Source organism: Rhinolophus sinicus, chromosome 15 (genome assembly GCF_057876585.1).
Source record: "Rhinolophus sinicus isolate RSI-liver-muscle chromosome 15, RSI-T2T, whole genome shotgun sequence".
NCBI classification, from domain to species: domain Eukaryota; kingdom Metazoa; phylum Chordata; class Mammalia; order Chiroptera; family Rhinolophidae; genus Rhinolophus; species Rhinolophus sinicus.
The window spans coordinates 39391203-39415901 of record NC_142515.1 but is presented as its reverse complement, the minus strand read 5'-3'; the positions used below and the strand labels follow the sequence as shown (position 1 = coordinate 39415901).

The 24699-nt window shown below is 39.6% G+C and overlaps 1 protein-coding gene and 1 long non-coding RNA gene across 5 annotated transcripts in view; one reads left to right on the top strand and one right to left on the bottom strand.

Moving 5' to 3' along the window:
* Positions 1–5008: 5008 nt before the first annotated feature.
* The window catches only part of BICC1 (BicC family RNA binding protein 1), a 249693-nt gene continuing 230002 nt past the window's right edge, over positions 5009–24699 (bottom strand). For 3 of the 4 annotated variants that reach the window (XM_019731836.3, XM_019731835.3, XM_088791987.1), the window contains exons 18-21: positions 18696–18852; positions 15402–15562; positions 12836–12935; positions 5009–7588 (exon numbers count right to left, since the gene is read on the bottom strand). In XM_019731836.3, coding sequence (XP_019587395.3) covers positions 7458–7588; positions 12836–12935; positions 15402–15562; positions 18696–18852 — 549 coding nt within the window. In that variant the 3' untranslated portion in view covers positions 5009–7457. Of the gene's footprint in view, positions 7589–10025; positions 10105–12835; positions 12936–15401; positions 15563–18695; positions 18853–24699 lie in introns of all 4 variants that reach the window. The other variant, XM_019731837.3, reaches the window with a different exon arrangement.
* LOC148755180 (uncharacterized) lies at positions 6239–24640 on the top strand. Its single transcript, XR_016018916.1, has 4 exons — positions 6239–6323; positions 7327–7539; positions 9065–9212; positions 22022–24640. It is a non-coding gene; the product is annotated as an uncharacterized LOC148755180 (long non-coding RNA).

The window sequence follows — 24699 nt, the reverse complement described above, 5'->3', positions numbered from 1 at the left end:
TCCATTTATGTTTAAAGTAATTATTGATAAGTAATGACTTACTATTGTCCTTTTTAAAATTTGTTTTTTAATTGATTTGTAGATCCATTGTTTGTTTCTTATCCTGCTTTCTTTTTGTGTGTGTTTTGTCATCCTGTTGTATCAGTATGCTTTGACTTCTTTATCAGTGCTTTTGTGTAATTACTACAGGTTTTTCTCTTGTGATTACCATGAGGGTTACATGAGCTATCTTAAAATCATGACACCCTATTTCAAATTAATAATTTCAATAGAATTCCTAAGCTTTATACTTTTACTGCTCCCCCTCACATTTTAAGTTACTGATGTTACAATTTTTATATTTTTTTATATTGTAACTAATAACAGATTGTTGTAGTTATTATTTTTACTATGTTTGTTTTTAACTATTAAACTAGATTAGTAATTGAATTAAGCACCACCATTATCATATTACAGACTAACTTTGACTACATATTTACCATTACCTGTGCATTATACACTACCTTATTTAATTAATTAGGGTCCTTTTATTTCCACTCTAAGAACTCTCTTTAGCATTTTTTGTAAGGCAGGTCTAGTGGTGATGAACTCCCTCAGCTTTTGTTTGTTCAGGAGTGTCTTCCTCCATTTCTGTAGGACAGTTTCACTGGGCATGATATTTTTGGTTTTTCTTTCAATATTTTGACTATGTCATCCCATTCTCTTCTGGTGTGAAGAGTTTCTGTTGAGAAATCCACAAATAGTATTAGGAGGGTTCCCTTGAGTGCAACTTCTCTCTTGCTGCTTTTAGAATTATTGCTTTGTCTTTGACGTCTAATGATTTAATTACAATGTGTCTCGGTGTAACACTATTTGAGTTCAACCACTTCAGGATTTTTTAGTCCTCTTGGATCTGGATGTCTATTTCTCTCTTCAGGTTTGGGAATTTTTCAGCGATTATTGCTTTAAATGTTCTTTCTGTCCTCTTTATCTTCTCCTTCTGAATTTCTCATAATATAAATATTGTTTCTTCTCATTGTGTTCCATAAGTCTCATCTTCCTCGTCATTGACTCTCTTGCATGGTTGAATCTGCTTCTGAAGTTCTCTGTTGAATTCTTCAGTTCAGTTATTGTATTTTCTAGCTCTAGGATTTCAATGTTTTTGTTTTAATGGTTTCTATTTCTTTGTTGAACTTCTTCTTTTGTTCATACATTGTTTTCCTTATTTTGTTTAGGTGTCAGTTTGTTCATCAAATTATTTTAGAGGATTATTTTGAATTCTTTTCCTGACAGTTCATAGAGCTCCATTTCATTAGGGTGTTATTAGTGCATTATTAGTTTCCTTTGGTTGTGTCATATTTCTCTGATTTTTCATGATCTTATTCCTTATGTGGTATCTGCACATTCATTGAACAAGTCGTCTCCTCTTCTAGAGTTTGCAGGTTCACTTTGGCAGAGACAGTCCTTCACTACTCAGCTCAGTTAGGTTTCCTAGATGTGTCTGCTGATAATGTCCCTGAGCAAGTGGGGCCTGCTATTAAGGCCTATTTTTAGATAAGGCAACTGTTCGAGATCTGATATCAGGGTAAGGGGGTTGCCACTGGCTGAGAACAGTTGTGTAGGACAGCTGACTTGGTTTCCTGCCCATGTGAAACTAGAGGAAGGGCTCTGAAATTGCCTGGGTTCTTTGGTCAGGCTTGCTAGATGGTCAGGACTGACCAAAGGCCTCAGCAGTATGTGGAGCTGTGAATTCGCTCTCCTGCCTTGGCAGGGCAGTAGGATGCTGCCCAGGACCTGCATGGCTTATTGTTTGGGGATCTGAATCTGGTAAGATGTACACTGAATGTCCTGGTCAGATGAGGCCACTGTTTGGCTCTGCATATTGCGAAAGCCGCAGGCTGTACTCACTCTTCAAGACTATTGTAAGCATCGTTGTTGGAGGGTCTGTATAGATTCTCGGGTGCTCTGGTAAGGTACCTCAGGTGGGTGGGCCTAGGGCCATTATTCAGCAAGGAGTGGAGCAATGAAATAGTTTTCCTTCCCTGCATAGCAGAAGCAGCAGCTCCAAGGCCACTAAGGCGCTTTGGCACTTGACTCTAGCTGATCCATGCTCCAAGTTCCTTGGCTGAACAGGGTCACTGGCCTTGCTGTGTAGTCATCTCTGCCTTCCCATGATCTTGGCTTGAGCATTACTTGGTTATGAAGTGGCTTTCAGGTTCCAGCAAACCCTGTCGGATAGGCCTAAGGCCATGCTCCTGCCTGGGAGGGAGTGGGAGGGCTTACTGCGGCTAACTCCCAAATTTTCCCAAACATGCTTTTTGATCAGGAGGAGAAGGAAGCCATGCTCTGCAAACGATGGGGCTATGACTTAGCCCTTCTGCCTGGGTATGGGCGTAACAGGCTCAGGGCCTGCAAAACTCATTGGAGGCATATCAGGCATAGCTTGCATGCCACCAAGTTCCCTGATGTGACTGTATCCTTGACTTGGTTCTGCAGATGAGCAAAGCCACTGGTTCTGGCCACTGCTTGGCTTCTGTGGGAAGGACATCTGTCTGCCAAGACAAGTGCTAGAAGCTTCTGCCCCTTTTTGAGGAGTTAGATTCTCAGTGGTTGAGCCCTGCAGATTCCCCTGCAATCCCCAGGGGTAAAACCAGACTAGCGGCTCCAATGAAGTGACCCACAATGCTGGGCGTGCTGGACTTCAACCCTGGGCTCTTTTCCCACTGGAGAAACTGTAGGCTCAGGGGACACCTATCTGCACCAGCCTGGGGGGTGGGGAGGGCAATGAAGTCAGCGTGTGACCTTTCCCTGTTCCCTTCTACTGCAGTCTGTCTTGGCCTCTGTGATGAAGGGGGTTACTTGAACCCTCACTCCCATGTTCTAGGATTCTCTCAGTGTCTTGTCCATGATAGTTGTTAGTTCTTCTTGTAAGGGGGAACCAAGTCAGGAATAACCTATGTCACCATCTTGGTGCCATTACTCTCTATTACTGCATTCTTGGCATATCCTCAGTGGTAGACAACTCGTGTTGCTTCAAGGTAAACCTGATTTATAAACACTGCAGAGTCACCTGGAGTCAAATCTAAGAAAGGATGGGTCACGTAGTTATAACTATAAAGCTGTGAATCATAACCCTTTAGTCCACACATGCCGTTGAAAATGTGATTAAGCTCTGAAACTTAAAAAAAGGAGGCCTGGCAGGTGAATATTTTGCATTTGAAAGCACAGGCCTGTTTCTGTGGGATAGGTACTTTCAAGAATTTTGTCAAAAATGGGTTTCTACAATCCAATTAAAAAGTGGGTAAAGGACCTGAACAGACATTTCTCCCAAGAAGACATACAAACAGCCAATACAATGAAGAAATGCTCGACTTCACTAGCTATTAGGGAAATGCAACTCAAAACCACAATGAGCTACCACCTCACACCTGTAAAAATGGCTATTTCAACAAGACAGTGACAAGCATTAGAGAGGTTGTAGAGAAAAAGGAACTGCTGGTGGGAATACAAATTGATACAACCACTATGGAAAACAGTATGGACGCTCCTGCAAATATTTAGAATCACCATACAACCCAGCAGTGCCTCTTCTGGGTATTTATCCCACAAAATTGAAAACATCCATAAAGATATATGTACCTTTATATTCATTGCAGCATTATTCACAGTGGCCAAGACATGGAAACAACCAAAGTGTCCTTCGATAGATGATTAGCTAAAGATGTACATATATACAATGGAATAGTACTTGGCCACAAGAAAAGACGAAGTACTGCCATTTGCAACAATGGATCTTGAGATTATCATGCTCAGTGAAATAAGTCACACAGAAAAAGTCGAGAACCATATGATTTCACTCATTGGGATATAAAACTAAAAGCAACAAATGAACAAGACAGACAAACAAAAACTCAGACACAGACCACAGTTTTGGTTACCAGAGGGTAGGGGAGGAGGTGAGGAGGTAGCAGAGTAAAGTGGGCCAAATATATGGTGATGGACGGAGAACTGACTCTTCATCACCATAACACACAATGTATAATATGCTGTATTACAGAATTGTACACTTCAAACCTATTTTACTAACCATTGTCACCCCAATACATTTAATTGAAAGTTTTTTTAAAGTGGGGTTTCTAGACAGCACTTGATTTTCCTCAGAATACTATAAACACACGGAGGCTGTGTTGAAGGGAGGGGGAGATTCCATCCTCCAACCCCTCTTCCTCAGCTGTACCTTTCTCCATTTTGAATGAAAGCTTAGTAAGGACGAGGGTTTATGTTTCATTCCCTGCTGTTGCTAGAACAGGTCCCAGAACTTACTAAGCCCTCATTAAATATTTATAGAACCAGTGAATGGATGATAATTTAACATTGGGTTCCCAGATAAGATTTCAGTTATGAAAAGAACTCTTGTGCTAGGAAAAAAATTTTAAGAAGTGGAGATATTTCTGGGTGCGTAATGGGTGGAGGGTTAGGTTTTCTTCGAGGTTCAGACAAATCTCAGGATTAGTAATATGGTATCAGTTCTGCTTGAGAATGAGTTCGGGCAGAACCACAAGGCACAGTGAGCGCTCACTGTGAGAGCGCAACGGTCAGCCTCTGAAACGAGAACCTGGGTCAAGAAACCCAGCATCCCTTCAATGAGGAGTTCCTTTGCTGATGGATGAGGTTGTCAAAGCAGTCATACATTTGAGTCCTTACCAAAGAAAGAACAAGCATGAAACCTGTTCCATCATATTACTCTTTTTGTATGTACCTGTGGGTGGCCACGGAAACAATGATTGATTACTGGTCCTGGATTCACTGGCTAAAATCAAGTGCCTTAGCTTCTGGTTGAAATGAGGATTGTCAATGCAAAAACAACAGGAGTGTACATATTCAATTTCACTGCAAAAACATCTTTCAATTCTGCTGAAAATAGCCACCAAAAAAAAAAAAAAAAGTTTTCTTAGAAAACAAAGACAGACAGAGTTTATGTGTAAAGATTTTTTTTTAAAGGCATTTCATCTAGCAAGGGCAATACAAAGGGGTTATATAAATTTATTTTTCATATAACAATTGATTAGAAAAAATTCCCATTTTCAATGTTTAATTCCATCTTTCATTTAAAAAAAATCACTAAAGGACAAAAATCCACACAAAAATACAATCTGTATCTGTTCTATATTTACAGATAGATCATCGGTCACTATTAAGGCACAGATTGATTAAAAACTACCATTTACTCAAATAATCCAAATATTTTGTGCATCATATAACACTGACAACACCATGTACTATAGTGTCATATTCCCTTCATTGTATCAAGAGAAAGTGAGAAAAATAATTTCCAGTGTTTTTATTTATTTTTTAGCCACCCTATTTAGTTTAATTGGAACAGTTTTCCCTTTGGCATAAAGCACTGTTCATAAAACCTCCATCAACTTAATACTGCAAATTCATTCCATTTTCCTCCTGTTGCAAATGCATCGTAGAGAGCTGGGGAAAGAGCTCCACATGATTTTTTTTTTTTAATTTGGGAAAGTCTTATTAAAGAAATGATAAAATTTAGAGCACTGAGCGGTTGAACAGGAAACAAATCTGGAATGCTTACCCTGTGCTGAGTGTGTGGCGTGATGTGTACATGTGCATATATGTGCAGAGTGACACCACTGTACTTGCAAAGGGAGCAATGTAGTTCTACGTCCTTAAGCAGATATAGTTTATTTAGGAATGGGCATCCCCTTAGTGCCATTATAATTGATAATTTTATGACGCGTCCATTATCTATGCCTTCAAAGTAACCAATGCAATTTTTTAAAGTGAAAATTTTTGTGTGTGCAAAATTTCTCTTCAGTTCTCTTGTTTTTTAACGGTAAGACTCTGTCAGGGAAAATATCAAGTATTACTGATTCTGCATTTGTATGAAAGTCCCCAATTGTTCTGTATGCTTATCTAATGCCTTCTGCTGAGAGCATGCAACAGTGGTTGATGTCCATCTTCAATAATGAACATAAATAAGTCATTACAGTACAGGTAATTCACAACATTTCCTATGGGAACGTTTTCCAACAAATTGATACACTTGGAAATTATATTGTTTTGAAGAAAAAGAGGCACCTAGTGATTCTTTTCACGTATTGAAAAACCCTTCATAAATCCACAATAGCATGTCTGAAAAGACCTAGGAAACAATGTTGCCTGATTTCTTGGACTTTCACAGTATAAGATTGTAACAATGAATCTAGCCACTTATAAAATAGTCATTTTTTTTTTTTTTTTTTTACCTCCTTCAGAACTCAGCTGTCTTTATCAACTGTCACCCTGGAGACTTGAATAAAGCCTTTCCATTCTCAACTAACGTAAGTCTACTTTGAGCAGACAGATAACGGTTTTAGGAAAGTCCTTTGACCATATGGAGCACAGCTAATGTGTACATGATAAGGACAGTAATCTACTTCTCCTCCTAATGGCAACAGTGCTGTCTTGTCAGATGATTATTTCTTTTTTAAATAAAGTGACAATCTAGGGCTCCAGTTATTGAATGCCGTCCATTCTCTACCATAAATCTCTAGTAGATATCAATTTAATCACTTATGTACTGTATGCTTATAATATCTAAAAATAAAAGTTTGATATAAATAAGTGTCCTTTAGTGGCAGTATACTAAAAAATAGCCCTTTGCCTTCAAGACAACCATTAAAGTCATTTTAGCAATACAGGCAGCAGCTAAATATAACTGCAAAGGGTTAATATTGCAAAGTCCATTTGGTCTTTCTCTGCACCTGTTACAGTGAACTAGGTTCATTGCTAATTGTTTCTAGGATGCTGACACAAATGAACAGAACTGGTCCAGAACCAAGTGGAGTCACTGAAATTTCCCAAAGTCACAGAATATTCTGCACAAAAACGAATAATCCAGTACCATTTCAAACAAAAATTTAACGCAGTCAGAAAAATGTGACTAAATCTGATTTGTACCAATACGTCAGGTGACATGAAAATGAGAGAGAAAGAGTTCATTTCCACAGGACAAGAAATTAGAAAGTGTAAAGTGCTGAAAGACCTCAATAATTATCTTAAAGCAGTACCAGAAAATTCCACTTTGATTATTTTTTAAACCCCCCAATACCAAAACAAAACAAGCAAACAATAACTTCTGTGTTTTCTGGCATCCTTCATTTTAAGTATAAAAAAATCAGTGCATATGTTATATAGGTAAATAAAAACAGGAAATAAAGCCCTACCCTCATATTGCAAATTCTGTCCAAGTACCATTTTTTTAAAAAAAGTAATCCACATGTGGTATTCTGCATGACATAAGAAGATCTTCTCTCTTTTCTTCCTGTTTGGCACAAAATTCAGGTTGTGAATAAGATGCTTTGGTCCTGATCCCGGATACCCCGAGTACCTAGGACGGTGTGCAGTGAAGGCCGTCCACAGATCTCCTGTGACCACCATGGCAGAGTTGGCGGGTGTGTGCCTGAAGAGCACTGCTACCAGCGGCCACTGACACTCGTCATGTCCGAGTGATACTGACGGGGTAGCCTCCCACTGGCTCCACCTTCCAGGAAAGAGGTGCGTGCATTTGGCGGTTCAAAAAGCTTTCTTCGGTTTTTATTTAGTTCTAGAGAGAGAAAGAGGTATCCGTTAGAAGCTCAGTGAAAGTTGTACAATCTACAGGACATGGCAGCTTTGGGGGGTAAAGTCAAGTGTGGTAGCAAGAGGAACACCTGTAGTTGATGGTCAAGACATTTCTGAAATACTAGGAAGTCCGATAATAAAGGCAGCATGTCGGAGCCAAGAGAACCAAGAATAGCAGATTGTTTTTATTGCAGTTTGGAAACTATCTGGGGGATATACATCCTTCTCAGAGCCCTCTAAACTCTGGATATCCAAATTAACAGTGTGACCGATCCCAAATGTCATTTCAGAGGCAAAGGGGAGAGGGGGCATCAAAGCTGGTGAAGGCGTAGGACAGGATGTATTACCAATGACACAGAAAATTATTACAGCTAGGGAACTCATCCATGTCACACACAGCAATCATTCAAGTATTGAAGTCAGATGTGAGAATTAGAGCCCACATCTGAACGAGAGAATGCTGGAGGGGCACGCTGGAGAGTTCAGCGTCCACCGCACGGCTCCACCAGCTCATGGCGCCTGTGCTCCCGGCATCAGGAAGAGCCTCATGAAGAAGCGTCTCAGCAGGCTTCTCTGAATACAAAATCAGCTTAGTAAAAATAGCAAGTTTAGGAGATAGATACAATTGAAAATAACCAATACGTGAACCCAAATTTTCAGGGAAAATCTTAAAAAACAAGAAAAAACAGAGTACTTAGGAAACACTATTTAGTTTTGTCTTTTGCCAACTACAAATTGTTAACCAGAAAGGTAAAAAATTAATCGAAGCAGCCTACCTTGTTTATGACTATGCGACCCCTCTATTCCCAACACCCCCCAACACACATACATATCCAAATCCTCAAATCAAACGATGTAACTCTTGCTAGTGAACTCATACGAGCAGACAGAATTGTCAGATTCTGGAAATTAGGATTCTAATAGCCATCAAATGCAAATATTTCAAATTATTCAGTTTCAAATAGAAGGATTATATAGTTGACGCGCTTAAAGTTGTCTTTTGGGGCAGGTGGGGGAGTGGAACGGGGTGGAGCCAGTGATTCAACACCTATGTTTGCACAGTAGTTTTTCAACCACACATATAATCGCCTTTTGAATTATGAAGGTGCACGGCAAACTATGGCCTGCTCCAAAAATGCTGAGATGAGGACACAGACTCAGGCTGCAGCGGGTCACACAGGTGGCCCTGTGGCCAGAGGTGGTCCTGTTTCCCTAGTTCTGGAAGATGGACCAACACCCTTCACATTTCACAGCACTGCCTTCCAATATGTAAATGGCTGCCCCACAGGGGCAATGCAAGAGTGGAGATATCCCTCTTTAGTTCACATTTAGGTCTTAGGGGAGGAGAAAAGTAATAGTGATTTATTAGAGCTTATTATACGACAAGCACTTGACATTCATTTCATTGTATTTAAGTCCTCCTTAAGAGTAGATAATATTACCATTCTCCATTTTACAGATAAGAAAATTGAATTTTAAAAAATAGACGAAGTAAGTTGTCCACACAGCTGTTCAGTGAGAAGCTGTAACCCTGCCTGCCCGGCCCGCACCGTAGGCTGCAGTGATCCAGCCGCTGTGCAGAGACCAATCAAGCACCAGGAACACAGGTTTGACAAAATGGTAGTTTGATGTATGCCAGACAGCAGTGCTTTACTTGACAGTTTACTATACCACATTTTTTAAAATCGAAAAATATAGCATAACTTTAAAGCGGCAAGGAATATACCTTTACAAACAAAAGACACATGCAGGCATGCTTATAGATAGCAATTGTTTCAAGTTGCCACAGAAACCTAGTAGCATTGACATTCCTATTACAAGGTGAACATGTGTATCTTTTTTTACAAAAACAAATTCAGAAATCAAGACAGACTTTAATATATTGAAAGGCAACTGTAGAAGAGTTCAGAACAAACGAATCCTCTTAAGTACACAGACTCGGAAAGTCGTATCACCTTCAAGTTAAAAGACTTGCTTAGGCCTCCATTTCCTCATGGGGGAATAACCCACCCATCAGGAGGACATTCCTGTACTATTGAGAAGGAAAGGAATGAATGAGGTCAAACACTGTCCTCCCCTATCACACATAACATTGCGCACACGTAAAAAAACTGGGCCATTGAAGACAAAGATTTTAATACACATTGAAAACTTGACTCGGAAAAGTCGTATCAACTAGACTTTTGAGAGAATAAAACGATCATGAAGGAATTCGGCCATTCCCTAAAGATGTAATTTCTAAGATATATATGTTTCCAAATGTGAAGCACACAGATAAACGTGTAGAGAGAATATCAAGTATCAAGTAGAGACTTTCAGTTGGTGGTGGTAGTTTTCAAATTAAAAAGCACACTCCCTCTTCTGATTTTTTTTTTTTTTTTTTCCAGTAAGCCTAAGGGATAGTTTGGGGAAATACCAACCTTTTCCTTTGAAATTCCAAGGCTCACACAATCCTGGCAGCTCTCAGGATCTTGTTGCGGGTCTGAACAGAGTCACAAACTAAAAGAATAGGTCGGGAAATGTTAGATCTACCTGAGGCCGTGGTGGGAAGACTGTTAACAGGATGCTAAACTTCCTTGCACTTAGTCCCTGTACATTTAGTTAACTACTCACTAAAATACTCAGAGAAATTTTTAAAAATTCAAAAAAATGGTGGATTTAGGGAAAAAAAGCCATTTTTTCCCTCCGATCTCTCTCTACTAGAGATAAATATCATCTCCTACAATACTAAAATAAATGTCTTCTGGCCCAAGATTAAAAACAGAACAAAACCTAATCCTGAAAGAACTCTGATGACAAATTTAATACAAAATTTTAAAAAGGAATTTTGAGCAAACTCTGTATCTAACAGAACCATGTAACCACAAGACAAAGGTTAAATCGGGGCTGCCCAGCTATCCTGTATCGAGCTGGAAATGGAATATTCTTAGACTAAATGGATATATTTGTTATCAGATGAGTTGAATTGGAAAAAGAAACTTTTTGACGAATGGTTTCTCAAAAACCTATTACTTGCAGAGAAAACAATATACTGGGTTCAAGCAAATAAATGCACTCAACAAAGTAAGGTGAAATCATCCTGAAAATGATGAAATACTTCCCGCTGTGCAGAGCATTCATAAGGCATCTTATTCAAAGTCTCTAATTCCCTTAAAAGTAAGAAGCACCTGTGAACCCCATAGAGAGGCCGTCTACAGAAGTAGTGTATATACCATCAGTAGAGCCACACTGAAGATGATGATTAGAGAAAACATTTTTTGAAGAGGATTCAAAATTCCTGCTGTTTCCCACTCTGCTCCCACAAGCCTACCTGGAATACATCACAAACGTGCTCTAAGTAAAGATCCTAGTGACCCACCTGGAACCAGTGAAAGTGTTCAGAGATACCTGCTTGTTGCCGGAAGCCTTACAGAATTTGGAATTGGTTTGGTGCACAAAGAAAGAACTTCATTATACTGTCACTGATATTCCATGAATCTCTAGTGAAAGATTATGGGATTCCAGAACATACACTTCTCTGGCCCACAGGCCTATTTTTAACAGTATAGACATGGTGTTATGTGAGTTAATCAAATTAACAAAAGAACGTAAAAATATATAAAGATAATTTAGGTCTAGGAATAGCCCTCTGAGGCTGAGCTGTAGGGTAAACAAGTTGGAAAAACTATCCTATTGTCACAGAATATAAAAAAGAAAAAAAAAAACAAGGTAGGACCCTGCTGTTATAATAACATATACTTACACTGTTTATAAACTGGGCTATTTTCGTTACGCTGATGACATACCACATGGATGGACAGAGCTTAGAAGTAGAAGGTAACCTCACATGATCATCTATTTCAATCCACCTTCATGGTTAAGAAACCAAAACCAAAAGAGGTTTGGAAACTCACTGAAGGACTCATGAGTTGGCAGAGGCAAAGCCCAGATCTCCTTATTTGAACAGTGTTCTTTGCACTATCCCAGGCTGATCTTATGCGCGAAGAAGAAAGAGCATCTGCCCGTGAATGCAGCCGCTTGGGTACCCAGGCTGAAGGAGGACTTCTCCCACTGACGGGTGCAGAACCGTCTTTATCCACAGAGAAGCGTAACAGGCTGCTCAGTGGTGGAATTGCCACCCCTAGTTCAAAGCTGCTCTGCATACATCTGCTTTAGATATGAGGTCTATAGATAAGACTCCCTGTGGGGAGGGGGGTGGGGAGGGCAATCTGCTGCAAAAACAACATGGAAACCCACTGAGGTTTTATTTTATTTGCTGATCAGATTAGTGAACGCTGTTTGAAAAGGACTTTTTTCACCAGTTGGATGCCATGGCTGGCCTTAGAAAGGCATCGTCTGCAAATTCACTCTTCTGAAAAAGCAAAGTCATTTTCTCACACTTGGCTTCTGTCCTTGTTGTCACTATCTGTCTGAGAGACTGGCACACATATAAAATTGACATTCATTATCAGGAAGTCTTCAAAAAGTAACTCCATTTTTTGCCCCCCAAATTTCTTCCTCATACTTCTCTAAACACCTTTTTGAGGTCCATTGTACAATAATTATGTATTTGCCGACTCCAGACTCCTTATCTGGCTCAATTCCTTTGAAATGGGAGGTACCCAGTAAATACGTATAGAGCATTTTGTAATGCATAGAATATGCAACCAACGCACAAAGAAAGCAGTCTGGGAGACAGACAACATTATTTTCCTTCATTCTGTGACTATTTGCAGGATCCTACACCCTTCTGTGACTCACAAATTCTATTAAAACTTTGGGGGGAAAGTATAAAGCATACAAGTAATACTGCCAGGTTCCAGCTATACAAAAGAGCATTCCTTTTTCCTCTGGGGCAGTGATCTCAGCTGGTATACAGCACACATGCGCTTGAAACATTGCAGCCAATCCAGGATAATTATTCATTAACCCAATGTTTATTGCTTAACACAACCACAAAAAAGGAGAACTAAACTGCTCCCCCTGCCTCATGTTCTGCAACAGGCAATTGTGGTTAGATCTTTCTGAAGAGATCTGTTTTAAGGAATGACACTGTCACGGAAGGTTTTCAGGCAGTGCCTTGATGAAGGAGTGGGGATGTTCTCAGCATTTGTCACACTGTGAGCAGGAAAACACTCGGATACCACAACCACAGAGGTGCCAGGGTAGTGAGCAAGTGGTTCCTGGGTAGAACCTCTACTACTGACAGAGGCTCAGATTTTAAAATATGAGTGTGAGCATGAGTATTCACCTGAGATTGCAAGCAGCATTTTCCTCCGGGCACCAAAAGTAGTAATTCCCAGCTCCTTCAGATCCTGATCTGTGAGCGTGAGGAATGTCTGAAGATCGATCTGTGGGTGAAAAAGCAATCTTTAACCCATGTAATAAGTACTTATTTTCTTCCTCACTGGAGAGTCAACCCATTATTACATCTATTTTTATTAATTATGCTCTGTCCACTTCCAAACAAGAATGGTGTTAAGTAATTCAGGTGATGAAACAAAAGTGATTATTCCAGCGTAAGACTCAGTCTAAGCCAGTGATTTACTACAATTGAGACAAAAACTTAGGTCTTAGTATCCTGGCAACCAGGGAAAAAAGGGAAACAAGAATTACACATTTTTTTGGTGAACTGATAAAAGGAGGAATACATATCTGTCCAGGAGAAAGAAAATATTTTTTAGCTTTGGATTCTGAACTGGGTAAGTATATCTCTATAAAGAGAAACTGGATAATACCATAGATGGTATCTTCCACCATGTTCGACTGATAGAAGAATTCCCAGACTACATCAGACCCATGAGGCACCTGGCTGAGCCTGGCAGACTATCTCTGGAAGTGGCACACAGTATTTCCAGAGACAGTATAATTGCGCTCTTTGGCATTAGCCCTAGCATCCCACCCTTTCTTTGGAGACAGTGCAGAATAGAAAGGCAAGGGGCTCTGAAGCCAGAGAGACACGGATTCACATCCTGATTCTGCCTTTTCTAGTTGTGTGCACTGAGGGTTAACAACAGTGTACCTTGCAGGGCCGTTGTGGGCATTAAATATTATTGTAGATATTAAGCAATGGGCTCACCAAAGGGGTTAAAGAATTGGCAGCTATGGTTAGGAATAATGTGTACAGACACATCCAGGAAAGTTGCTCAATAAATTTTCAACCTCTTTAAAATAAACCTCACAAGGTTACTTAATGGGGGATTCTTGTTAAGTCATATCTGAATATTATAAAATATTCTAGATGAATGAAGCAGTACCAAATTTCAACACACCTGAAAACAGTAAAATATACTTTTCATTTAAATTATATAGAAATTAATTTGAAATTTTCTCTTAATTTAGAAGTTACATGCATATGTTACATCTTATAAAGCCGTTTTGTTTGTCATTTATCATAGGTTTAGGGATATGCTTTTAGAAATCCTATTTAATGGAGACTATAAGTATAATTGTGTTCCAATAAAACTTTATTTACAAAACCAGGTAGCAGGTCTGCAAGCCGTAGTCTGCTGACCCCTGCTCTAGCCAATAAACATTAGATAAAGCCACCCTGACTTCATATTATATTTTCTTCCTTTTTAAAGTGTCTGGATAAGAAGCACCTATAAAAAATTTATTTATATGTTTCTACAAATAGGAAATGAATACAGATTAAAAACAAAACCAGAGTACTATTGAATAGCATCTAATCTCCTACTTGGAGACCTTCTGTTTCTGAACAAGTTAAAACACCTCTGCCATTGAACTTCTCAAACAGACACCCTCATCTAACCAGCAAGACTAAATAAAAGAAATTCCTTCATGCACTGATGAAGAAAATATTATTCAACTTACAAAATCCTTGGTGAAATGAACACTAATTTAGATGTAGAGGAAAGAAAATAAAATCAGTACCCTGAAATCCAATATATACATGATAACCTTTTTCTGGTGTAGAAAAGTTCAGCAATTAAACTTAAGTTTTGAACCTTTGATAATACCTTATGTTTATGATACAAAGTGCCTAATAAAAATTCTAGATTCTTCATTCACTGATACATACCTGGAGATTAGTGACTTAATCAGATGTTCTCGAAGATGAAATAAAGCCAACTAGCATCAAACTTGAACCAAACGGATACATTTATAGAACTATTTTAACTTTCTGTTGCATTGGGTTAGCTGTGTGCTGGTATTATGACAGATTCTTAGAAAGAATCACACTTTTCTCTTTATGCCAGTGCATAATGGCCATGGCTCATCAGTTTGACCAAAATCCATGGTAGGGACAGTTCAGAAGACATCTTAGTTTTGTCTCAGTGTAGGCAAAACCCAGACATTAAGTTAACGAATAAATTAACATGTAGAAAAAGTACACTATATTCTGTGAGAACAGACTTCAGTAACATGACTAGGATGAGTTCAAAAACAACCACACATACTTATTTCAGATGCTGTTATTTACTTTCAAGTGCCACAAATAAAGATAACAGATGAAAGAGTGAAATAATATTTAACACAGACTTGTTGCTGACCTTTAGGGAGCTATGAATCAAAAGTTCCTATGAACCAATACTCTGATTACGTCTTTTAGCTAAAACAGTTGAAGGTATGTTTTTGTGAATAGCATTTTCTGTATTTCTCCTATGCTGTGTTTACTGGTTGCACTAAATAAATAGGAAATGAGAGGACATTTTTCTTAGCAGCAAGACTAGCTACGAGACTTGAATAAATGCTCAGTGAAAGCACAGTCATAAGTCAATGAGTGATTTCATTCTAGAAGTCGTCATACACACAACCCAAACAAAGATGCCCAGGAAAAATAAATAATGACTGACCTCTTGTTGCTGGAAGACGTCTGTGTATTTGCCCAGCCCCAGTTTGCTGAAGAGCTCAGGGAGGTCTGAGCCTTTGAAAGAGCTGTTCAGGTTACAGCCATTGCTTCCTGTCAGTGAGGAAATGCAGTCCATGTAATTGCTGCTGCTGAGATAGTGTTCCGCTGAAAGGCAACAAGAGACAGGCTTGAAGTATAAATGCCCCAAGAGGACAAGGTTTAATTAAAAGTTTTAATCACTCAAATATTTCAAATTCATTATTGGGCTGAATAGAACAGTAGCGGCAGCAATACAGCAATCCTTTACTGGAAACATTGGCTTTTCATTAAGGAAATGTTGGTTATTGCTTTCAGAGAGCCTCTTGCCATTGAAAAGCATACACTCGGGAGGCAGCAATTCAGCAATAGTGCCTCCGTAGTTAATAATCATTAATCATATTCTCCCAGAGCGTTCAGAAACATTTGCTCTTTATAATTGATTGAATGTGAATTAAATGGGGAATTGGGAAAGTTATTATTAAGTCCAAGCTCCTTTTGGATGGCAGGATGGCTCTCTGTATGCACACCTGTGCTTACCTGCAGTCAAAGGAATTCTATGATATTGCACCACATAAATCTCCTTCCTGACAAAAATATAATTGGGCAGTGAGCTCACAAAGTAGAGCGCTTCCAAAATTAAGAGTAACATATGAAGTGACAAAAATGATGCTGGAGTTCCTGGATTTAATTTATGACAGAAACGAATCTGGGTCTTGAGAAAAAAATCCTAAGATAGCAATGCCGAACTTTGCCTTGGCTCTGCCACTGATTTGGTGGGCAAAGATTTCTCCACATTGTCAGTGGTTCTCAGGCCAGGGGCATGCACAGCTGGGTGATGGACTAGTGAGCCATGCCTAGTACTTGACCAAATATCTAAACCCTTCAAGGGCTGTTGTGGAGATTCTAGCGGAGCTGTGCAGCCACGTCTACCTCCCTAACGAAGAACTGGCTCTTGTCCAGTGGGAATTCTATCCTCTTACACCAAAGATGCAGCTTCACAAGGGATTCCCAGGGAAAGGAAGGAGGAGGACACTCAGCTAGCCAATCAGATCCAGCTAATCGCCTCTGGGATCAATGCATTCACTAAATCGAAGAATCTTATTCTGCATTGTTTTGGGTGCCACTAACCACTTTCTCCAGTTGTTTTCATCTCTCAGTTGAGATGTCCTTTATATACCTCAAGTAGAAGGAATTTCTTGATAAGGGTTCTTTTTCTCTTAAAAGTGGATGTTTTATATCTTGTGGAGAGAATGTGTAGAGGAAAGGCTCCAGGACCAAGCCCTGAAGACCCTCAGCCCTGAAACACTCCATCATTTGAAGGCCCCACCGTCATAAAGACAGAAGGAGTGAGCAGTGAGGTACTGTGTCAGGGGTAATGCAAAGCAGCATATGAAGAATACACTGGAGTGACCACTGGACTTGACAACATGGCAGGTTGACCATATAATATTGTCCAAATGATAAATTTACTGCTTTTGAGAAAAAAAGTGGGAATTTCTGAGAATTAACACTGAAGAACTGGTGTAAACGGGAAAACCTAGATATTGGTAACCTTGACAAGGTGTCAAAAAAAAAAATCATCTAAAACTGTGCTGTTCAGTACGGTAGCCATTGGCCACATGTGGCTATTGGGAATTTACAAATGTCTATAATTAAAATACATACCACATTTTAAAGACTCAGTAGAAAAAAAGAATGTAAAGTATCTAAAAAAAAGTCTTTACATTAGTTACATAATTAAATGATAATATTTTACATATACTGGGTTAAGCAAGTACATAAAATTTTAAAAAAACAGATGGGCTAAAATATTCTTAGTGATAAATATTTATTATGGTAAATAACTTTCTTTACATTTCTTTTATCTTAACTACCTATAGTTCATACAGAGGGTGCCCCAAAAAAATGTATACACATTTTAAGAAAGGAAAAAACGATTAAAATTGTAATACTTAATATATACCAATAACAAAAGATGACTACAAGTCACGTGTATACGTTTTTTGGCACCCCCAGTATATTCTCCTTTAAACTCCCTATGCTCTTAAAACATCTGACAAAAGCCAAATAACTGTGCTTCTTTAATCATTCCTTTTTATTAATGAATCCCCTATCTTAACCCTAATCCTGAACTTCGGTGCAGCTAAGTTGTACAGTCAATTTTAATTATCCAGCCTTAAGGAAAGGGAAAGGAGATAAAGACAGAAAAAGACAGGCACCAAACTAATTTATATAGGGCTACAGAACGGAGATCATTTCCACCCCTGGATCTGTACCTGGCACCAGCTGCCTCTCAGCCCCATCCTCCTATCAGTGATGGCGGCTCCAGCCCATAACTGATAGGAAGTATCCAGGCTACTACAGACAGTACCCTGGGAATGAAAGAGTTGACTGTGCTCTCTTATTTAGCCAACCTCACACTGCTCTTTTCATATCTGAGACTCCTGACAGCATGTCCGACTTGATCGATGGTAACAACAGACTCACTGAGTACCTACTCCACAACTTTAGATTGCCTTTCTTTAAGGGGTTTTCACAGATTCCAAGCTACGTGTTTCAGAATTCCAAATTTGTCAAAAACCCTAAACAAAGGCATTAGGGGCATTTCTTGTGATAACTTTTGTCTGTTTACCTTTGTATACAGCCCAGAAGTGTGGGTGCTGTTACAGACAAAACCACTGGACTCATGCTGAGTCTTAACCATATGTGTTCAAAGCCAGAACCTTATGCTTTAAATTTATGTCAATTCAGCTACATTTTGTCAATTTAAAAAATCAAATGCTGCTCTCCACCTTTAGTAACTACCCACTGGGCAGACTTTCTTCTATTGTCCAATACTGAGCCCCTACTATGTGTCAGACACTGTTAGACATTTGGGAAGAAACAACAAATAAGGCACAGCCTAACAGAATGCTTGTAACGTGAACACTTAATAAGTGTTTACTGAATGAATAAATATGGTCCCTGGCTTGAGGAGCTCCAATTCTACAGGTAGAGACAGATATGTAAACACATAATTATACTTCAGCATGACAAGTGCTAGAATGAAATCATATGCAAAATGTAGTGAAAGCAGAGAACTACCTAGTCTGCTTCAACGGGAAAAATAAGGAAGGCTTCACAAAGGATGTGGCATGTGAGTTATGACAAACACTTGAAGGCATGGAGTCCAGAATTTATCCTTGAACATCACCCTCAACCAAATAAACAAATTCCAAGCTGATTCCTTTTAAAGGTATGATTAAAAGTCAAAGCTCACTTGATTTGTTTTGTTTACGCTTGGGGCTGCCAATAGAAGCTGCAAATTCACTATGACTCGCGGGTCCTATTCCATTTCGGTCTCTCCAGTTATCAGATTCGCTTCCACTTCCCAAGTGCTCACGACTGTTGGACCTCGAGAGGGACATTGATGAGCCCTGTAAACAATCAAAGCCAGATAAGGAAATGTTTAATAAGGTGGGTTTCTTGGGGTGCGAGGAGAAAGGAATCCCCATTAGACCACTGCTATTTACTTCTGCTAACCACTGCAGTCACCCATGAATGCTGATTCTCGGAAAGAGGCTGTGGCACCTGTCTATATAGCCTTTGCCCTCCAGCCACCAAGGACACTTTGGTAATATACACAGTGAAGTCCTTCATTATGGGGACGCCCAGCAGAGTTCTGAGAGCCCCTGGTGTAAAGACACACTCTTAGGAGATTTATAGGAGTGGATGCTGAGATTCCACTCTAGTTTCAGAAACCACAAAGCAGATCTTCCATCTGGTATAGAAGAAATTCTCTTCATTGTATCACACAAGAAAAAGAAATGGGAAAGAGGTATAGCTAGAAGCAGCGCTTTGACAGCAATCGAGCTCCCAGGCCAACAGAATCGGAGGATAGAGATATCTGGCACTTCTCCGTGTTGGCCTCACCTAAATACGATCTCTCCAACACATTACAAGTACCTGGAAAAACTACCATTTTAATTCCCTCAAGTCAAAATAAAAAATAAAAGATCTCACAGTTTACACTGAATTTGCATTTATTCTTTCCTTTATCCATGTAATCACCATACTATAGGTACCCTACTTTGTACTATATCTAGGGTACTAAAGTCAAAGTTCTCTGATTTTTCAAAATTGTATGTTTGTTGGGGAATTCTAAGAGAATCCTATATCATGCATTTCAATAATCTCACTTAGTTCAGCCTCACAGCAGCAAAACCACAGCTGACCACCCCGCCTTTAACACTTCCTTCTTCAAGGCCTCATGACACCACAGGCCAGGGTTTCCACCTAGCGCACGGCAGCCTTGTAGGACCTTCCTCCCCTTTCCCACTCCAAATGTCACGTTGCCTGAGGCTTGATCCTAGCACTCCTTCACTTCTCTCTCTACACTTTCTTCTTAAGACCTCTTTCAAGGCTAAGGACAGCCATGACTCCGGAATATTTACCTTCAGATTTGATTTCTCTGTTCAAATGTAGTATCATAGAGTTGTCAATCCGACACCTCCATTTGACTGTCTCATAGGCATTTTACCTCAGTGCTTAAAATCAAATTTCTGATGACTCATCCCCACCAACTACACCCAACCCTATTCCTCCCCCAGAATTCCTACGTCAGTAAATGACTCTACTATTCACCCAGTTGCTCAAGCCAAACCTCTAAGGGTCATCCACATTCCTCCTTCCCTCACCACATCCAATTTATCAGCAAGTTCTATCAATGGAATCTATAAACACATCCCGAATCTACCTGCTTCTCTCCATCTCCACAACTGTTACCAATAGCCTGCTTAATGGAAATTTTGATTCTACTCTTGCCTCCAACCCCAATATTCCATTTTCCATAAAGCAACTAGGTTGCTTTTTTTAATGCAAATTAGAACAAATCATGCTTCTGTATAAAATCTAGTAATGCTTTTCCAGTACTTTACAATGGGCTGAGGTGCTCCATAATCGAGCCTCTGCCTATCTCTCCATCTTATCTTCAATGCTCACCACCCTATCCACCTCTGCTCCATGAACTCACCAGCTGGTTCTGACTTCAGGATGGTCATGCCAACTGTTCCCCTGGCCTGATACTCTTTCCCTAGATCTTTACAAGGCTGGCCCTTTCTTGTCATCTAGGTCTTAGCTTGGATGTCATCTCATTAGGACCTGCTATGACTACCCCACCTAAAGCAGCCTCTGTTTCATATTTTTCAGAGACTTTTATTACCTAATGCTTTCTTGTTTGCTTGTTTTTGTATCTATACCAAAGAGAAAGCTCTACCCACGAAAGTAAGAACCTGAATTCAAGCATTGTATCTCTAATGCCTAGAATTGTGTCCGGAACACAGAAATTGCTTAATAAGTATTTGTAGAATTATTGAATCTCATAGATGCCTTTTCCTACATCTATGGGATGTCCTTTGCTGACTATGGAAAGGGGCACAGGGAAAGGAAGGTTCCTGAGACGCCCCCCCCCAAAAAAAAATGGCTTTTCAATTAAAAACCATCTTTAACATATACTTTAACCAGATAAACCCAATGCAGCAGGGAAATAAGAGCATGCTCAAAACTGGTAACTACCAGAAGCATTAATGAGATCATTATGTGATATATGTGTGTGTGTGTGTGTGTGTGTATGTGTGTGTGTGTGTGTGTATATATATATATATATATATATATATATATATATATACACATATATATATGTATGTATGTGTATATATATATATATATATATATATATATATCTTTAAATCTGCATCTAAATTCTTCTTGAGAATTAAAAACACCCACTCAACTAAGATCTAAGCCAACTTAATTCACATACTATGTCAGACCTAGCTAAACATTAAAAAATAATTTTGTGATGTCTACTAGTTTGTTATCTACTAATTGAAGTAGCACAAAGAGCAGCTCACCTCTACTCTTAGATTTATAAGACTTAAAATAATTAGACAACCTCATTGCTGCTAGTGCTGGAAAATGAAAACCCATCTTTGATTCCGTTGCAGGTTTTTATTTGCTCTAGAGAATGTAACCACTGCGTATGCTTTTAAGAGATGAGTGGCAAAAACAAAAGGAAAATCCCAAACCTTTTGTAGTTCTGTTGCTGTCACAGATGTATTACTGGTCAAAGCAGCCTTTTGTTTGACCTTTGGTGTCCCAGTACATCATCAAGTGGACAGGGTTATATTTTTGAGTCTTGAAGAAAACAAAACACAGCCTCAAGCTGCCTGTTTCTTATCTAAAGGAGCTCTTTGGAACAGGCTAATTTCTCAAAGCTGCCCTCCAACTGGAAAGAATTGCTCAAGTGTAGCTTCTCCGACATCTGAATAAGGAGCTCAAAGCCTCAGCTTCTTGCCTCAAGCAAGGTTCCTGGAGCAGGACACGGTGTGCCGGGTCCCTGGCACACTGAGCGAGCAGCTTGCACCCATCAGGACCTACTGGCTAAACATAGATTCCTGTTCTACTTACCCATTTGATTGTTTCTCTTTAGAAAATAAATAAGGAAAAAGCGTGTTTCTAGCCAGCCTCTAATTTAAAAATATTAGTGCTATAACTAAAGACATGGTCAGTCTTTTAATAGAAACTTTTAACTTCTCTTTTCCCCAGGTCCTTTTGCATCCTACCTTGTCCCCAAGTCCTAACCCAAAGAAGCAATCCTCACTGACTGCCCTAGCAGGATAAAAGGAAAGGCATGTACCTGCAGATGGCTACTGCTTCGGAATAGCAGATCATGCTATGGAAGAGGACCTTTCGTCCGCTTTCGATGGATTTGTGATGCAGGAAGAAAAATTCAAGTTCTACACACCAGGAAGAATCTACAACACTATTCCCAAAGAAAGCTTGATTTTGTCTTTTCATCAGCACCAGCAGTGTGTAAAGGGGCTTTAATGAAAAGCAGGTTACAAGGTGAACACCCATGTACTGATCCAGCTGGTCACGCCCCACCCCGTCAGGGTGAATGGGCCAGGAAGGTGGAAGGGCCTGACCCAAGAAGGCCCAAGCAAGGAAAGCCACATGGGGGTGGGGGGGGTGGGAGGTTCAGCCGCTGAGTCACGACCTGCACATACCTGTCTGCAGAAAGTGGTCTACCTATCCCTGGGCAAGTGCCAGAGCAGACAGAGCAGGTTCTGACACCTTTTCTGCAGCATCCCCCTTAGTGGTAGGTCCCTGTGAGCAGTATTTCCAGAAGATGCCTACATCAGAATCATACTAGACTTTTGCTGAAAACGGAGATACCCGGTTCCCGCTCCCTATCTGATGAATGAGATCCTAGAGCAAGAGTATACGTTTTTATCAAGCTCTCCAAGTGATTCTTCCATTTATTAAGGTAGGGCAACATGGCTCTAGATTAATTTCATATCACCTTTGCTGTGGACCCTCTTGGGTGAAACCATTAGAAGGAGTGTGAGGAAATCTTGTAAAATGAATTCAAGTCTTTTCTGTGACACCTACTGCCATGACCTCAAGTAAGACACTTAACTCTTGTGGCCCCCATTTCCTCCATGGGAGTTTGCAAGGATTGAATAAACTTGTGGATGAAAACGCACCTTATACACCACAAAGAAATAAATTAATGCAATTTAAGATAATTGTCACACATACATTATGGGCTGATCTAACACTCTGAGGTGTTCTTTTGGCTATAAAAAACACACCTAGTTCTAATGTGCAGAAATACTTCCAGCAATAAGCATTCATATACTTAATCTCATCTTTCAGCAGGCTCTTGGTTTTCTTCATGGTCAAGTTCTCCAGTGGAACTAATACTAACTGCAGAACTTACTGTACACCATGCTATGCCCTCAACGCCCTCTCCCAAGTCATCCTCGAAAACTCCAATGAGAAAACAGGCTCAGAGGAGTGAAGTCACTCTTCAAAACTGTCACTCCTCTATCAACAGTGGTTGTCACAGCCCCATATTATTAGAATGATCACCATTTCAAACCTTCATATGGTTGGTCTTTGAGAGCAGAACTGAATTAGCATTTCTATAGTGAAATAGTTCACCTCTGAAAGTACAGAAACACAGTCAACCACCTAACGCTCCACTGTGCCAAAGCCAACGGTGAGTGAAATGGACAACTATAGTTCATCAGTTGAAAGAATTAGCACAGTAGTTCTGAGGTCTCTGCCAACAAAAGGAGATGTTTAGTTTCTCTGAGCACCATAATGACAGAAAGAGTGTACCTCCTAGAGCCTCAAGATTTTTCATCATGGTCCCTACATTCTAGCTGCTGACAGCAACTTCAATCTTTAAATATAGCCTGCCAGGTTACTACTGTCAGTGTAACAATGACATTCACAGAAGACTATTCTTTTCAGTATTTCAAATAGTATTTTCTTTTGCACTTACTCGAAGAGACAAAGGACAAAACTCCCATGTTTGTTTTTGCCCTTCATCAACAGTCTAATTTATTACAAAGAAAATAGGTGGAGAAAAGAAGGTCACTCTACAAATGCCAGTTATTAAACTAACAATTGTGAAACCCTTATCCACTGTTTGTTTTTCAGTCTACAGTGTTCTCGTTGAACACTGTGGTTCTTGGATTAATGATTTTCACCCATGTTTGAGTTTGCACAGTCTCCCCAGTATTGTGTGTGTATGCGTGAGCTCTGACTCCACCCCAGCTCACAAAAGGCTTACAGCCAAAATCTGATACTCTCGAACTGAAAAGGCCTCGCTGAGTGAGTCACGTGTAGCCTGGCTGGGAAGGACGGAACTCTGGACCCTTTCTTCATGTGGTACAATGCCAGCTTCCCAGTCTCACTATGAGCAGTGCAGCCAACATCTGGGAAACATAAAATTTTGGAGTTCTTGTTTGTGATACTTCCTGCTGTGTTCCTGGCACATCTGAACACAATTTTTAACTCATATCTGAAAACTTGTTTTTGTTGAACATTTGCCTTTTCGCCCTATGGTGGGTTTGCTGGTGATACCTTTGGATACAGGGATTCTTTATACGTTTTATGGACTATTACATCTGTCCTTTGCTTAGTCTCAGCTCTGCTCTAACACTGATGACACTCTCCCCCTAACAAAAATGCAAAGCACATTTATCTAAATTTACATCTCCATAACAGCTGATCAACAATTTTAAGAGAAGATATATAAAAGACCATAATATATTAGACTGCATCAATTTTATAGCAACGTGTTTATAAGAACAGGAATTAAACAAATCCCCACTAATGATATTTCCTTATGTAAATAAAGAATGGGAGAGATGACTGTTCTCTTTTCTGAAAGAACACACAGGAAGGATGAGTAGGGCATGACTCTACAA